The sequence below is a fragment of the Leguminivora glycinivorella genome, chromosome 4, assembly GCF_023078275.1.
Source record: "Leguminivora glycinivorella isolate SPB_JAAS2020 chromosome 4, LegGlyc_1.1, whole genome shotgun sequence".
NCBI lineage: Eukaryota > Metazoa > Arthropoda > Insecta > Lepidoptera > Tortricidae > Leguminivora > Leguminivora glycinivorella.
In genome coordinates this window covers 24434547-24452570 of record NC_062974.1, presented here as the reverse complement: position 1 = coordinate 24452570, position 18024 = coordinate 24434547, and the positions used below count along the sequence as shown (strand labels likewise).

Below are 18024 nucleotides of genomic sequence, written 5' to 3'. Positions count from 1 at the left end.
AGTACTTAGTCGTGTTTATTTTAACTGTGTGGACATGTTTAATGGCCAATAATTTGACGGTTTCTGGATATTTTTCCAACAACGAATTCGAAAGTTATAAAGGTATAAACATTATTTCGGCCTTAATTATCGTTTTATTCCAAAACTGTTCATATTATTAAAAAACTTTTTTAGAAACATTCAATTAATTTTTAAAGACCTATCAGATGATGTATAACACACTGGTAATTTCTGAATTTTATTTTTGTGAAAAATAGTTACATGTATGGAGAGCACATCTTTAAAATAAAATTAATATAAATTTGATTATTTAACTTAGTAGTCGATAACAAAATACACAAATATTTCTAATTTGTATTTCCATTTCAGCACGCGAAATAGTTTATACCCATCAATTTGAGTAAAAACGAGTAAATACGGGTATTTTGAGTAAATACTGAGTATTTACTCGATATTTACTCTTGAGTATTTACTCACTACCCATCTCTAGCCAAACCGAAAATATCGCAAACCGGGCTGAACGGTTTGATTTTCTACGTAAGTCCGCGTAGTATGTTCCTAGCTTTATCGGTCGTCGGTCGTAGACGTGGCCTTGAGCGCACGGACGTCCGATCGAAATCTGGCTCGCTGGATGTTTTGGTCAGCCGAAGCCACGTCCCGAAGACCGTGCACACTGATCGGTCGCGGTCGACGTCCGCGTAGTATGTTCCTAGCTTAAAGCCTGGCCTGAGCGTACGCTCAGAGCGGAGTGTTCGGCAGCAGGGATGCAGCGTCGACTCAGGACTCTTATTATGAGCTACAATTTGTTTGACATGCACGCCGCAAGCCCGCCTTGCTGTACCTACGTCCAATATGAGCATGCATTCAAGCCTTTTCACTTAGGCCCAATTTGTGACCAAGGCCACCACTACAAAAATTCTAAAATTATCTCCGGAAGATCACAGACCAGGGCAACTCCTTCAAAGTAGCAATATCGTACTTTTACTAAACTTCTCCAATTCCATTATCTTCTGTATATCAACCTTCCTCTTCTTCTTAGCTAAGAACTTCAGACACGGCCAAAAGTACTCGTCCTGAGCGATCTGGATCTTAGTACCTTTGTCTATGATTTCGTTGTAGATATAGTCCATGGCGGTTACCGTGATGACGTACGAATATATAGTCTGGTTTTCTTGAAGTACCTTTTCCATTTGACTGAATATATCGGCGTAAGTTAGCGAGTCTTTGACTTGCAGGTTTACTAAAACCTGGGAAAGGCATACATTTTGGAGCACATTTATTTATTTATTTATTTATTTATTTAGTAAAAACATGTTTGCATGACATTACAGTAAAACCAATGCGTCACGAAACTTAGAGAGATAGAGAACACATGGAAATGAAAGTAGTAAGTAAGTACCTATTTGATAGAAATTTTTACAAAGATAGTAGGAATCTGAAGATCTGTGATGGCTCATCACTGATGAGTCTAAATAATGATCAAAGTATATTGAGACCCATAGGAAATAAGGGTTCCTAGTGACTACAGAACCCTAAAAAGTGGCGTCAGTCGACAGCAAATAGTAAATAAATATCTTAACAGTTATGCAGTTTTAGAAACAAGAAGGGTAGGTATCAAAAGCTTTGTGGCAAAGAGTTACTGAGTTAACAGTCAGAGGTATTTTAGCGATTATAAAAAGGGCGAAGTTAAGTATTATGAAGCATAATATTAGCAGTAATAGAAATCTATTAAAAATGGCTGTTGTTCAACAGCAATCTTTAATAGGGTCGGTTGCACCAAACTGTCCGTACTAATACTAACTAACCGAATTTAGCGTTCGTTAAATGTTTTGTTCGAGAATTTCCATAAACTTTCGGTGTGACGTTGACGCGTCTGTTAACTGTGGTTGATGCAACTGGCTCTTAGGTTACTAGGTAGGTACCTACTTCAAAAACATCGTTGATAGTAAATATCTCAAAATGCTGAGTAAATATGGCTATTATATCCATTTCGTCCTTTTAGATTTACCCGAAAGTACACTTGTGGCGTATATTGACTCTAGCTAGAGCACTAACATCTACATGATCTACACCTTGCCGTAAATAAACTTTCAACTTACATCAGAAACATCGTTGATGTCGAATCTTTTAAAATACTGAGAAAATATAGCTTCTATATCGACGTCGTCCTTCAAATGTACCACCACAGTGTACCCTTCCGAGCTATAGCGCGCCACTAGGTTGTCTATGTGGTCCACGTCTACCAGTTGCCCGTTGAGCATGATGCCGAGACGGTTGGTCACGGCCATGTGATTCTCAATACTGCGGATAGAAAGTTAAGAGGTTAGTGTAGAGAGATTACTTACAACGCTATTTTGGTGCCAAGACAAGGTAAAATTAGCTTACGCTTCTATTTTGTTTCTCTCTTCAGGGAGCATTCCATGAAATAGACTACCGTTTTCCCGTACCTACAAACGCGAATTTTCTGCAAATCGGCTGGTGTAAGAGGTTTTTTCTATGGCGATGTGCAGAATTAAGTATGCCGCATTTACAAAAAAATCGCTTCACACGAAATAATTAATATGATGCGTTTGTACGGGACAATCCGTGGCATGCTCCTATCTCTCTTTCAAATTAGAGCGACAGTGAAAGTTGCGTTTCGATTGCTACGGACCGTCCTATTGTGAATTTAGGCACCCTAGCCACAAGAACAAGCCAAGAGAACAATCGTTGAAGTTCGGTTTCGTTACGCGCGTCTCTTCTTATCGCTCTTCCGTAGTTATTGGTGCGACAGAGCCAGTTGCGTGTCGTTCGCCACGGCGCATCACCGATTGTACTCCTGGCTATCGGCGCTGGTGGAATAGACCATGGTTGGACAATACTCTAAATACAGTCTGGCCATGAATGCTGAACTCACCTAGCCGAAGTAAGTAGCAGCGCGTGCCCCTGCTTCCTCAGAGTGTAAAGTATGTAGAACATGGCACGGTCGACGGCATATTGCTGGTAGGCCGTGAACTCATCCAGGATGACGATTGGTGGGGCTCCGATGACGGCCACGGCGAAGTTTAGACGAGTCCTCTCGTTCTGGTGCAGGCGGAATACGTTGACGTTTGCGGTGTCGTCCAGTTCTGTGAATTTTGAAGCCACAGCCACCAATTTGAAATTTATTGAATACTTAACCTTTACTTTTAGTTACAAACAAAACATACACAAGTCATCTGCTTGATGTTTGGTCCTCTCTTGGATATGAAGAGGCTCACAGATTACCAGATCTCCGGACGATATCAGCCTGTCTGATCAATACATAGTGATTACTCACTGATTATACTCAGTGGGCCCAATTCAATTCGATGGATCAACTCGATTCAAGTTTACTTGACCCATTTGGTCTGCACATATGCTCCAATTATCATAAGTATACTACTATACTATATAATACTACTATACAATTATCATAAGTATATACTTAGAAGAAAAGTAGGACAAGGCCAGAATGCCGGGATAATCACCAGGTTTGCAGATAAAGAAAGGATACCTACATACATACATAATACATACAATCACGCCTGTGTCCCATGAAGGGGTAGGCAGAGCACATGAAACTACTCAGGTTTCAGTGCCACTCTAATTTATTATTTATTTATTTATTATTACAAGTTTACATCTGTAACTTACCTACAGCTAACATGCCAAAGCGTTACAAATATTAATTATACACAATTGACAACATATCAACAAACTATCAAATTTACAATAATTAAAATCGAATGCAGACATCGTGATTTAAGAATTATACATATAACACATATTAGGATGTTTCAATAACTTCCTTACATTTTTGAATCTAAGGAAGATCTACTCTTGGCAAATAAGGGGTTGAAAGAAAACGAAACCGTGACATTGCAGTGACAGGTTGCCAGCCTCTCGCCTACGCCACAGGAAAGAAAGGATAACCTAAAGAATCCAAGAGATTGGAAATATCTTCATGAACGTAATTCCGAGGTACGCCTAGCAGTACGGCCATCATCCACAAAGAATCCTATACTTACTCCGTCATCCATGGAGGCATTCGAAATGTTTTGTTTATTGTACAGAAGTACGTATCTAACCTTATGTCATAAGTCATAACTCTTGAGATACGTCAGGAGCTCAGATCCTTTTCATGACGTCTCTCAAGATTATATAAAGTGGTGTTGCGGATTGACAAAGGCTAACCTAGAGCATCCAAGAGATTGGAGACCTCTTCATGGACGAAATTCTGAGGTACGCCTCGCAGCACGGCCATCATCCACAAGGAATCGTATACCGTCATCCACGGAGGCATAGGACAGTATTCGAAGCAGCTGAACGCGACGTTGCGAGAATACTGCGAAATACATTGTTATGAGTTGGCATTATTGGCAAAGCACTCAAGCTAAGTTAAGCGATTTCGTCAGTCTCGCCGGGACAAGGGTTATTTTAAAAGGCAAAGGTCTATAAATTATGATATTAGGTATATGAATTGCACAATATGGGCCTATAACAAATTCTGACAACCTAGCTTAGTCTAGACCCAGGTATCGCTGGGAGGACAGTGTGGTGGCAGATCTGCGTCGGCTTCAAGTCAGTGACTGGCAAGAGGCTGCGCAGGATCAGGACAGGTGGCGATCTCTCGTTTCGGAGGCCAAGATTCACTTTGGATGACTGAGCCGAAATAGTTTTTTAGTTAACTCAGTCTACTACTCGAAGCTTTTCATACCACTGCGTTACCACTACCTTGATTGATTCAGAGACTACCAAATTGTTTTGCGCCCAAAATAGGGCCAGGGACATCTTAAACTGCCAGAAGCTTGGATGCCAGGTAGAAAATGCAATATGATATAATTTTGGTACACTTGGACTGACTTTGACCCGCACCCGCAGTCAATGAATAATTGTTGACTTAATAAAATTTCGGTTAGTGGGATGTGAGTTGATGCGTGAAGGTCACAAGTCATATTATATACACCGTGTCCAATAAGTCCGAATACTCAAATTTTACCTCAGTTCTAAAGATATAGGGATCACAGGCCATCAAATTCTTATTTAAACTAAAGAGTATATTCCTCTTAATAAAATACAAGCACAAAGTACATGAAATTTCCGAAGTGTCTAAGAAAAACAAAGAGGTAAAGTGCCAACAAAATACTTGCTCGGCACGCAGGTGACGAGTTATTTTTTATAAGGAGAATCTGTATGTGATAAAACAGACGCCACGTGTCCAAAATAAACTATTATGGGTACCGAGGATAGATAACGTTCCGGGCAACTAGAAAAATGTGCCTAGGTTCCAGAGCTCACCATCGGCCCAGGTGTGGGATGCAGTATGTAAGCGAGGTAAACTACCTTCAGTACTTACAGATAAAAGCGTTAAAATCAACGTTTTTTTCTTTAAAACCAAGGTTTTGGAGAAAAAAATGCCTTAAAGTTAAAAAGGATGCTTGGGAATGAGTATCATGTGTCCCAACAAGACGCACCTCCAGCACATTCGGCAAATGGTATTCTAGCGTAGTTTCAGACTAATTTGGCAGTTTTTTATCCGAAACATGAGTGGCCACCTAGGCCTCCAGGTTTAGGCGTATTAGACTTTGCTTTGAAGACTAAATTTTTATAAAATCATAAACCTAGATCATTTCAAAAAGGTTATCGAGAGTATTTGGGATGAAATGTGAAGAAAACGGTGCGTGCCGCGTGTGATCCGTTTGAGAAGCGTTTGAGGCTGGTAAACAAGTTAATGCTGGAGTTATTCCAAAACATTTGTTGTGAATGTAGTAAATAAGAGTGCCATTCATAAAATATAATAATAATGTAGTAACTATTTGTTCATTTTGTTTTATTGGCTATTTGTGCTGTATTCAAACTTATTGGACACGGTGTATAGTGACTAAACAAGCCAAGTAAACTTTACCATATGAGGATCCGTCGTAAGCGACCATTTGGACATGGCAGTGATCGACCCACAAGTCGGCATCTTGAACCCTGCCAGTATCTCACATAGCTCCAACCGACCTCCGTTAGATTGGCCGACGATGGACAAAGCCGAGCCTTTCCCGATCCCAAACGATATTCGCGAGAGTTGGTAAGAGTGGCCGACTTTCTTTGCAACATTGTCCACTAGGATTACTCTTATTGCAAGAAAGATCTTATTAGTATTAGTAGGTAAGGTTGGTACAAGAAGAGGCACGTAAGTTTAGTGCCGAGTGAAATATGGAGGGGATAGCTGCGCATGGGGACGAAGGGTTATGCGGCATAGCGCAAACCGTTTCACTGACCGATCGACTCTCGTCAACTAACGTAAGTACTTCATCGAATACCTAACAATTAGTTATTTTCGCGAAGCCGAAACATACCCCTCTTTTTCTTCTTCTGCTTCATATATATGGTTTTAGCCACTACGTCGGACCGCTCCTGCGTGCCCCCCGCAGCCTCCATCGTCATAGGGGGCTCCTCCGGCGGGAACCAGCGTTGGCGCGCAAAGTACCACAGACGCTGGAGCACCTTGAGCATGCACAAAATGTGTAAACGAAAAGATAAGAGTAATACCCAAGTTCATTAGAACAGATTCATCTGTATCTTCAACAGTAATATCTACCTATTCGTTTCAGATCTGTCATTCAGGATATATGTATTGAACGAAATGAAGAATTTGTTAGATGATTGAACATGAAGACTAATATGAGTAATATGATAAGATTCAATATCAATCAAATACAAATCTATGAATTGAAGGTTTAAACGTAGCGTAATGGTGTCTTTGTCCTTTCAGCGAAAAACCTTAGTAAGTAAACGAATAAGTAGATTAATTGAGCTGCGGAAGTAGGTACTAAATGATGTCATGAAATCCAAACTAGTGAATGAAGGAGATATATCAAGTGAAGTACTTCATTTGAACCCTTCATTCGCGTCGCGAACTACTTATGTCTAACACCTTGTACTCCCAGGTGAAGAGGAGGCTACTGAAGATGAGAGAGTGGTAGACGGTCCAGAGAATCTCGTCGCGGATGCCGGCTTTAGATAGGTAGGTTATACGCTCGAAGCAGGCTTGCATAATGCCACACTTTTCTGAAAAGCAAGAATAGGATATTCTGGCGGTATAGCCAAATCAATCAATTGTTGATAGAAAATGTCTATCGCAATTCGAATAACCCATTCTGAAGACTTTTCGTAGCACAAATATACATTAGACTTATATTGACCGGGATATAGACCGTGATTACCTTTTACGGTCTATATCCCGGTCAATATAAGTCTAATGAAAATAACCGTGAATCATTCAAAACTCTTACAAATATACATGTTTTTGAAGTAAAACTTCTAATGCGACTTTCAACTGACAGTGTTGCCAACTCGAATTTTGAAAAACAACACATTACGAAGTTTCACTTCTTCCGCTCGGAGACTCCACTCCACGCACTATTTTTTCTTTTGATTGTTGTTGGTTGATCCAATCCAAAAGCCTTAGTAGTCTTAGTTACTGTTAGTAGCTTAATATAAATTTGAAGGACTCGTTTTTTACGAGTCTCAGACTGGAATCACATTCAGAATCACAGGGCCTTTCTGAGACTAGACTGTCATAAGTACCGTACACGAAAAGAGACAGTGAGCAACAGAAATTTAAAATGAAATATATAAAATAACAAAATAAATGAACTTACTGCAACATTTATGCAACACATTAGATTTGCAGAGCTTCTTAGCTTTGTAGATGACGCATTCGCTATTGTAGACAAAGATCTTGGTGATCTGAACGAATGCATTGGCCACGTTATATTGTGGGGAGAGGCTGAGCGCCCTCTCGGCTAGGTTGAACGCGTCGCCTTGAATAAACTGGCTTATTACTGAAGCTTCACCTGCAAAAAATATGATTGCATTAATAAATAAATATACCTATTAGGTAGGATATTCTTACACAGATTTACTGAGTCCCACAGTAAGCTCAAGAAGGCTTGTGTTGTGGGAACCCAGATAACGATATATATAATATACAAAATATTTAATTATATACATAAAAACATCCATTACTCAGAACTACTTACTGCAGAAGTAGGTAAGCGAAATGAAGTGTTCGAAATAAGTTGCAGTACGAGTAAAGTTTTTTATGTAACGTATCTTGCTTAGATGAAATGAAAGTGTAGGGTGATCTGGGTGATGGATGTAAGTCGGTTTAGGTTTATGGGTGTAAATTATGAAATAAAAGTGAATATTATACGAATGTGATTTGTCTAGGCTGCTATTGTGAGTACCTACGTATTGTATTACGTAAATCCAATAAGCTCACCGAAAATTATGTTAAATATGACGAAGGACATAGAGTTTAAAGCTCCGCTGGGTCCCAAACTGAAGAGATATGCTTGCGGCACGCAGCTAAAGCCATACATTACGAGCATAAACGGGATCACGACTGAGAACACACAAAGTCATCAAAATAGGACCTACTGTAGCACCTGAAGTGAACATATAGATATCTCCGAAAATACTTATACAAAAAGTTTGTTGTTGTTGGCACAAAACATACTGGTGCATATGCAAAAGGGTCAAGGGAATTGATACAGCAAAATAAAATATTAAGCTTTAATGATGTAATTACTCACTCAAATCCCTGTGCAAGAAATGAACCGGTGCTACCCAGTACATGACGCAGAAGAGAACAGTTGTAATGATGAACACCAGGGTCCAATAGAGGACGATATCGCAACAGAAGAGGGAGAACCAGTAACGGAAAGGGGAGAAATTCATCGCGTTCACCTGTGAAGTAAGACTTATGGCTTAGGTTTACGTTTTTTGGTGAAATAAATCTTGAGGAAATCAAACTAATTTCAGCATGATTTTATTTTCAGCGGACTAACAGGATTAACTAAGATTGATGAGAGATCTTGCAAAGATAAACACAATTTTGATAGTTAGACAAATTTGACAGATTAGCTCTGGGCGGCTAGAGAATAGGATAAGGTACTTAGTGCCTTATAGTTTTAAGTACCCAACCTACGTCTTGTGCTCTTATACATGCAATGTATTTTAGATTAAGACCACATTTTGCATGCCTAACCAGCAAAATATGTCACTGTACAGGAATCTTACCATTATCAACTTGTTGTACCATATTTTTTGCAAATAAATAATTTATTAATTATTTATTATTATTTATTAGATATATCATTTTTCCTCTAGGATGGGTATTGATGCTGTCGTATAAATAAGCGTCTGCGTTTGGTAACTTTGGTAGATCCTGGGGATGGGGCCTTGTGATGATGAAAATCTTTAGTAGAAAACAATCGAAACATCGACAACGATTTCGTGCATTTATCATCTTGATATTACTTATTTTTCTTTTCGTTTGGTGTTTGGCTTCAGAATAAAGGTAAGTAGGAAGATATTTCTTTACCTGCATGTGTCTTATAAGACCATGTTCCATTGTAGGCAGCAAGGTTATATGCGCTATAGTTATAATCAGCATAAAGTGTATGACGAGCGGCGGAACTTTGGTTTTCTTTTGAGACTGTAAAAGAATATTGGTTAGGTAGTTATCTTCGTCACCCTTAATGTCCCCTGCAAAGTTGTCATAGAAGATGGAGGTCACGTATGAAGATGATGACAAGGATTCATTTACTGAACTTACAGTCAAGAACAAGCAGATCGTCAGTAACAGTAGTGATTTGGTATTAGTACACATGAGCTAAATATCACGCCGCACGGCTGCGGTGTGATGGAAAGTCAGTCAAATATAATAACGTAACAGTTTATCAAATCTAGTACATTTTCTTAATAAAATTGGCAACATTCAAAAACATATTTTTCACAGATCGTCAGCAGCTTCTTCTGCCCTCTGAGACCATACTCATCTAAATATTATTCACGTAAGTTCTCACTCCTCACTCTCACCTCCTCAAGTCATTAGCATAGAGACTGAACAGGTCCGGTGACGTTACCCCTCCTTGACGAACTCCGCATTTTAGCATGTATTCGTTGAAGTCACGTCGCCCTAGTTTATCGCGTTCAACTGATTAATGAACAAAATTTACTGACTATGCGACCCCGATCTTCGGTGAACGATATCGGAGGAAGAAGAACAGTAAGTATTTTATCTTTGGAACGCTTTGCGTCTTGCGTCAAAATGTGGCCTACACGCCAATACCTCTATAAGTAAATAAACCTTATCTGTCAGCAGGACAATTGCTTTGACAGCGTACGCGATAGCAACTTTAGGCGTTGCTGGCGTCGTAGGCACGTCAGCACACGAGGCCTTTAGGCGTTCTTGGCGGTTAAAAGGTGAAACTTACCGGAGCAGAGTCAAGCACGAGCGGATCATCAGTAACTTGGATGTCCGCGTCCAGATTTTTGGTGTAATGCCGCAGAAGGGCCATGTATACGCGACCTAACGACCGCGCCGCTGCTGCGGTATCGTGATGAATCGGGCTGTATAACACGTGGATCTGGAAGCAAAGTGTCAAGGAAACCTTAACCTGTGAGGAGTTCCTTTAAAAAAGAACAAAACAATTTTGAACTGAGTACAATCGCATTGATGAAAGTTCAAATTTAGAAGTATTCTTTAATGTAGGACTGAGTGTGGTGGAGAGTCTTGGGAATGGCAAATGTTTACCATTGGATCAGGCTGTTGATGAAGATGATTATGATCGATTTTAAAGTGCATCTAAACTTGGCATTGGATTCGATTTCAACTATTTTTTAGGCGAACAATTAGCCGATAGGAACTTGGCCCCCTTTTTAACAGATGTGTTTGGTGGGATCATGTCTGAAAATCAGAAGAGCATTCGACAAGGGGTGATCTATGTAATAATTTAATATAAACAATAAAGATACGAACGTCAAGGTTCTCCTCATCCTTCAATTCCATTCCGTAAGCGTAGGCGTACACATAGTGTTGTGGGGAGTCAATCGCTCGCAGCACCAGGTACTCGGACAAACTCTGCATCAACATAGGGTTTACGATATAACATACATACATACATACAATCACGCCTGTATCCCATAAAGCGGTAGGCAGAACACATGAAACTGCTAAAGCTTCAGTGCCACTCTTGGCAAATAAGGGGTTGAAAGAAAACGAAACTGTGACATTGCAGTGATAGGTTGCCAGCCTCTCGCCTGCGCCACAATTTAACCCATATCCCATAGTCGCCTTCTACGACACCCACGGGAAGAAAGGGGGTGGTGAAATTCTTAACCCGTCACCACACAGGCTACACGATACACTAGGGCTAGGGTACGATATAACACCGAGTCAAAACTGTCCATCTTCTAATAAAGATCATCTAGGACGTTATCAAGAACTGTATGTTCCTCCAGCAACTTCCTGCCTAGCACAGAACCAACCTTTCTTGTGTTTCAGTTGAAAAAAAAAACAATGAGAAATGGGCCCATGAATATTGTTTAAAATGTAATCAAAATAAGAAACCAACCTCAGTGAACGGTATGGCGGTGTAATACATGTTGGCCGTCTCCACAGGTTTCGCTCCCGTAGTTGACATGGCGTAGCTAAAACAAGCTAAGATTTGTAAACCATTCTAAAAAAAAAACAGTAAGTCTGATTTACTTTGATCTATACGGCGTGACAATTAGAGGAGCCTTTTTAGTATTCCGTACCTATGTAACATGTAAAACTGGAACCCTTACCCTTATAGGATCACTTTGTTGTCCGTCCGTCTGTCTGTCTATCACGACCCTTTTCTCAGGAACGCGTGGAGGGATCAAGCTGGAATTTATATCAAATTCTTCTCTACTGTCCCTTGGAGCTATGGTGGATTCATATCAAACTTCTAAGCCAATTCAACCAAAAACTACTACAGCCGTTTGTGCGGCAAATTGTCGACACTCGCGAGGGAATCAAAACCTAGGCTACTTCCCGTGAAATCGAATCTTGAAATTTGGTACGATGCATTAGGAGAAATTGTAGTCGACGAAAATTTTTTTTTTGTATGAAAACGCACCCAAAATCAAATATTGTCTAGGGCCCGTACCAGTTGCAGTCGGCACGTCTATAAAGCCCCTTATAGTTTTTTTTTAATTGGCTAAATACCTGGATGTTATGTCACAATTATCTGTGTTTGGAAATTAAAAAAGAAGACTTTGCCGGCCTTGGCCTGCAAGATTTGTATGAAATTCCATTATCTATCAATCGTCCTAGCCGCACCTGCAACGTCATACTTCGCTGCCAAATATTATAAGGCACATAACATCAATATTTCATACCATGTTTGAGAAAAAAAACTAACCCAGTAGCGATCGAGAAGGCTTCATCCGTAAAGGACACCCTGAGCACTAATATGGTGCTCTGCTCCATGAACTCCACGGTCATCTTTTCTCCTTGCCAGCGGGACGAGGACATGGTTGTCGCCATCTCGTTCAGTTGGTACGACAGGAACACGCCGATTATGGCGCCTGTCACCATTGCTGATAGCATCTGCAAAGTAAAAGACTCTCAGAAGTGTCTACTCGTAAAACTACGACCAGTGCCCAAGTAATTGCCACGATTGCTACGTAGCAATCATGGCAATTACTTGAGCACTGGTCCCACCAAAATCGAACAAGCGATGAGCTATCGGCGGTAAAAACGAACAAAAGATGGCTCGCTCCTGTGTTATTTACAAAGAAGAGCGATGATATCAGCGTCGGCCCGCGCACTCGATCAGGGTAGAACGAGATATAGTTTTGGCGCCCCTTTGTTTAAACTTTTTTGGGGGGTTCGACGCCAAAATGCTCATAGATTCGCTGTGTCCATCTGAAACGTCACAACCATTTGACTAGGTAACTAAAATATTTCATATGTATGTGTATCGGCAGGAATTGTAAGCGCGAGCGTAGTGAGCGCGAAAATTTTTCCTATTATTTATGGAGGGAGGGGGAGCTTCATTCTATAAAAGCTTTTGTCTTTCATAGGACAAACGTACGCGAGATTAATGCTTTCCTGTGCGGCGTGTTCATTGAGGAGTTCACTAGGACAAGAACAAATGGCTGTGATGAAACAAAGAGGCCAAAGACCAAGCTCTGGCAGACCATGAAACCAATAATTGATAACAGTCGGATTTGAGCTTTAGTTCAGGGCCAAGGCAAGGCATGGGAGAGAAAAGCAAATTGCAGCAATGGCCAACTTGGACAGACATTGAGAAGTCGAGAAGTTCGACTCTAATTGCCGAACTGCAGAAGAGCAAAGCTTGGAATTAAATAGGTTAATCATCTCATGTTATTCGGCCTTTGGCATATTTTGGGGTATTTAGATTTGGGTTATTAGAAGTGCGTTTATCATCACGCTTACGATCCTTTGACTCATACAAAATTGCGCCTCTGTGAGACGTTTTGCGCCTTTGGCTTTAAGAGGAACTCCGCTTTGAATTGCGGATAATCACTGACCGTTTGGATAGCGACGTAACATTGTCTTTGTCGTTCGGCCTCGCAACAACGTGGTTCGTCAAGAGCTAGAAACATCTTTCGCGGCGCCCTAGCAACAGTAGCAACACTCTCCCACCCTTTTGGCGCCCCCTTACCATTCGGCGCCTAGAGCGGCCGCTCCACTCGCTCTACCCTTAATCCGGCCCTGGATGATATTGTCACTGAGCCATCGCTATTGTCGCTGAGCCAACCTCTCGCTCCTCTTTTGCTTAGACACTCGCTCTTGGTAGGACCGAGTGGAGATCTTTGGAGAAGTGAATAACAATAAATCGATTGTGAAATTGTATTGAGTTTTATACTGCGCTAAATGCGCTTTCACATTTGAGCAAGTTTTTGAGCAGAGGGATAAGTAACTGAAATGCGTACGCTGTCTATTTCCTCCGAAGATCAGTGCCTTACGCTCGTCAGTAGCGAATAAAACGCAACTGTCATTTACAAGTCTGTACCTTAGCAATTCCCGAAAAGTTTGTTCATTTGGATCACATCTCCGATTTTGATAAAAATGGGTAGGCTGATAGAGTCCAGGATGATGCTGAGCAAGATCCACTAGGTTTCCCAAAATGTCCCAGGTCCTTAGTTTGTATGAAACTTTCCTTTTTGTTACCTAAAATGTATAGAAATCTGGTAAAAGAAGGTTTCATACAAACTACCTGTGACATTTTGGGAAACCTAGTGGATCGTGCTCAGCATCACTTAGACTTATTAGAGTCCATGATGCTGAGCACGATCCACTAGGTTTCCAAAAATGTCTGATAGCAGCTTACCAATTTTTATCCAAATCGGAGACGTGATCAAAATGTACAAACTTTTCGGGAATTACTCACCTACAGTCCATATTGTAAGTATCGTAGTTATTTCTCGGTATCGCTTTTCCACTTTAGTGGTACTCTTGGCTTCAGGCCCTATAAATTATAATAGAATGCAAAGCTTTTCGAGGTCGAAATGCAAGTGATTGGATTGGAGCAATGAAAGCCTTATTGGAATAAGACCATATGCATCCCTAGTATCCCTACATTTTATTTGAATGCAAAAATGAAATAATACTGATGTCATCGTAGAGCTTACTAGTCTAACTCATGTACCGCAACGCAAAACAAAACGAAATATACTTACCGTAATAATCAGGAACAATCTGTAATGAATGTAGAAAGAGACGTATTTCCACACTGTCTGTTTCAAGAGGCTTATAGTCATATACGCGGAATCCATACGTTGCCACAATTTGGGTTCTGTAAAACATATAAATTTTCTAAAATGTCATGGTGTTTTTTGCAGTGATTATTGAGATTTTTTGATTCAATTTTCTATAGGAATATCAAATATCATTGACTAGTAACTATATATTTATACAACCATAAGAGATTTCACATTTTTTTTTTTTTTTAATACTACGTTGGTGGCAAACAAGTATACGGTCCGCCTGATGTAAAGCGGTCACCGTAATCTATGGACGCCTGAAACTCAAACAGTGTCACATGCGCGTTGCCACCCCATTAGAAACTTGTACACTCCCTTTTGCTGTGTTAAGTACACAGCAAAAAGGAGTGTACAAGTTCCAAGGAGGGTTCGGGTTGCCGACGACTCAAAGGACAATAGACGGAACAAGTTAGTTCCGTAAGTCCTCCCGTCATCAGCACACCGCACCCTCGTTGAGCTCTGGCAGCCTTACTCACCGGCAGGAACACAACACTATGAGTAGGGTCTAGTGCTATTTGGCTGCGGTCTTCTGTAAGGCGGAGGTACTTCCCCAGTTGGGCTCTGCTCTAGATTCGAGCGAGACGATATCCGCTGTGCTGTGCCCTACCACGCAAAGCGGAATATCATTCGCTATGCCCTACCTCACATTTTAACTATTAAAAATATCACTCACCTGTGAGAGCTCTAAGGGCTTGCTCAGAGCTGTCAAGGTAGCTAGCAGTGTATCCAGCGTAACTGATAATACCCTTCCTGGACTCGCTTATAGCTCTAAAACAAATGAAATGAAATCAAATGAAATGAAATGAAATATTTATTTTTCCAAGTAGGCATATTACAATGCGCTTATGAACGTCAAATAAAACTACGCCGGCTCTAACCCTACGCCTCAGCCTCGAGAAGATTTCAGTCCCCCCTCAGTTGGAGGAGGGTACCCACTATGGGACCGGCAAGAAACTCGGCGGGCCACTTCTTTTCAAAACATTACATCTTATAATTAACATGCATTAAAAAAAAACGAGATACAATTTAATAAGCAAATATTAACACAAGAAATTATACAAAGTACAAAGCTATTATGATTATTAATAAGAGATGTTTGAGATGTATAGAGTCTCTAAGTGTCAAAGTACATCTAAAAAAATTATACATGAAGAAAAAAAAACGAATAACTAAAATAACTTTAGAGTTGTAAAAGACTCTTGTTGTCTTAAGCAAAGGAAAAAAAAAATATATATATACCTAATCTACTTTTTTCCTTGGAGATGTATATGGTCTCCAAGAGTCAGAAAGAAAATAAACAAACAAGGACCGAACAGAGTGCCTCAACGTAATCTCATTCAAAATTAATGTTACATAGAATAGCATAGCCCCTATTAGCTGAAACAGACCGGTCTTTACAAACAGCACCCGTTCACGAATATGGCGCGCATCTCAGCCATCTTACTCAATGATCCAATTTTAAACTTTTAGCTAGCTTCATTAAGTTTTTAAAAATACACTGATATGAATCAATCCCAGTCAATTGACCAGGGGCCCGTTTCTCGAAAGGTACAAGCCTTGTATTACAAGTGCGCGAACTGTCAAATCGTATGGGTTGTCATGGAAACACACTTGTAATACAAGGCTTGTACCTTTCGAGAAACAGGCCACTGGGGCCCATTTCTCGAAGCTACAAGTTACAATTTAAAAGTGCTATTCACTGTCTAATAAGTATGACAAGTTGGAAAGAGACTTCCGCTTGTAACTTTCAGTTTTGAGAAATGGGCCTCAGGGATAAAAAATCTGATAGATCAGTCATGTATGGCAATTGCCAACTTAAGTTGATGATCTTCATTTTCTCATTTCACTCCATTCGTGTACAAAATACCAAAATATCTCAATGGTACCAAAATACCTTTTATGAATCTCCTCGCTGTCCGGCAGACTGATGTTGAGCGAAGTGATGCCGTAATAGCTGGCCCTGTCAGTGACCTGCTTGATGAACTCGGCAGTCACACTGGTGGGGCTGGTCGGGAGCCGGAGTATGAGCAGCGTGCCCACGTAGGCACGAACCTGGATACAGGATCAAATTTGACGTTAGGTAAGCTATCCGCCTCTCTTTATCTAAATACTAGCTTTTGCTTCGCTCGCGTTAGAAAGAGACAAAAAGTAGCCTATGTCACTCTCCATCCCTTCAACTATCTTCACCTAAAAAATCACGTCAATTCGTCGCTCCGTTTTAACGTGAAAGACGGACAAACAAACAGACACACACACTTTCCCATTTATAATATTAGTATGGATACAGGATGGAATTTTATACCTGGCAGGCAAATATGGTCGCGCGATAAATGATAAAACATCTGGCCGTCCCTATCGGACTTACAAATAGTGTCCCGGCCTGTATTATCATTTATCGCGTGATCATGCTTGCCTGCCTGGTCGTTAGTGTAGCTATCCGACTGTCTCTCTTTCTCTCTCTCTCTCTCTCTCCTGCCCTAAATTTTTAGGAAATTGTACCTTGATTAGGAGGTTTAGGGATTGTAGATTCTGGCTTTTCCCGTCTTTTTTTACTTCTCGCGTTCGAACGCTTCGACTGTTAACTCGTAGGCGTTGGTCAACAAGCATCAAAGTGATGATTTGGCAAAAAGCAAGAAAACTGACATTAAACAATTTAAACATGTTTTCAAATTAAGTAAAGGAAAAATTCACACCTCCGGCAGGACTCGAACCTGCGACCTTTTTGGCCTTGCCGGGGCCATCGCCCTTTCCAACTGCGCCACGGAGGCCTGCTGGATGTGTGCGAATTTATCCATGCCTTCCCTCAATTCTCAACCAATTAAACATGGCATGGCATGGCAATTAAGCATGACAATTAATCAATTTAAACATGGCTAAGGACACTCTCGACTAACTTAAGTAGCTTTTAAACAAAAAAAATGAAATCAGTTCATCCGTTCAAAAGCTACGATGCCACAGACAGACGCACCTGTCCACCCATTTCAATGGCTCGGTCGACCAACTCCTCCAGTTTCTCGTTTTCGAGGCTCCCACGGACCCGAAAAGTCATGCGCACTCGGTAATCTCGACCTGAAATATTCGTTATATTTGCAATTAATTAATGTTCACAAGTTATAACATTTCATAATGAATGTGAGGATCTTTTTCAAGAGTAGCGACCTCCTTTTCTCGTGGAGAGCGCGTCAGTATGCGTTACTCTAGAAAAAGATCCTCGGAAATGGATCGAAACATGCCGAGCGTTATATCGACTTAACACGTGTGTAAATCCACTAATATTTTAGAAAAACGAGATCAGTTTGCACGTCTAATGAAGGTTTACTAAATCGTTTGTTCACCAGGGTGGCGATACGATATTAGATTGACGATACGATATTAAAGTTTGCTTTTGCTGTTAGAAAAACCAGGCGCTTCAGTATCGCCGCCTGG

General features: G+C 40.6%; 2 protein-coding genes across 4 annotated transcripts; both read right to left on the bottom strand.

The window, feature by feature from the left end:
- Positions 1 to 663: 663 nt before the first annotated feature.
- LOC125225297 (phospholipid-transporting ATPase ABCA3-like) lies at positions 664 to 6111 on the bottom strand. Of its 2 annotated transcripts, XM_048128938.1 has the most exons (5): positions 5906 to 6111; positions 4195 to 4345; positions 2897 to 3107; positions 2100 to 2301; positions 664 to 1247 (listed from the first exon to the last, which is right to left on the bottom strand). In XM_048128938.1, the coding sequence occupies exons 1-5, from the start codon at positions 5966 to 5968 to the stop codon at positions 960 to 962; spliced, it is 915 nt and encodes a 304-aa protein (XP_047984895.1). In that variant the 5' UTR covers positions 5969 to 6111; the 3' UTR covers positions 664 to 959. The 2 variants fall into 2 exon arrangements, with proteins under 2 accessions (XP_047984895.1, XP_047984896.1); XM_048128939.1 differs by lacking the exon at positions 4195 to 4345.
- A 232-nt stretch (positions 6112 to 6343) lies between these two features.
- Positions 6344 to 17663, bottom strand: LOC125225295. Of its 2 annotated transcripts, none has more exons than XM_048128935.1 (13): positions 17567 to 17663; positions 16493 to 16650; positions 15272 to 15366; positions 14515 to 14630; positions 12228 to 12415; positions 11415 to 11490; positions 10820 to 10921; positions 10275 to 10427; positions 9380 to 9493; positions 8589 to 8742; positions 8276 to 8398; positions 7653 to 7847; positions 6344 to 7059 (listed from the first exon to the last, which is right to left on the bottom strand). In XM_048128935.1, exons 1-13 carry the CDS (start codon positions 17645 to 17647, stop codon positions 6893 to 6895), a joined length of 1722 nt encoding a protein of 573 aa, XP_047984892.1. In that variant the 5' UTR covers positions 17648 to 17663; the 3' UTR covers positions 6344 to 6892. The 2 variants fall into 2 exon arrangements, with proteins under 2 accessions (XP_047984892.1, XP_047984893.1); XM_048128936.1 differs by having other exon boundaries at positions 6344 to 6495.
- Positions 17664 to 18024: the final 361 nt, after the last annotated feature.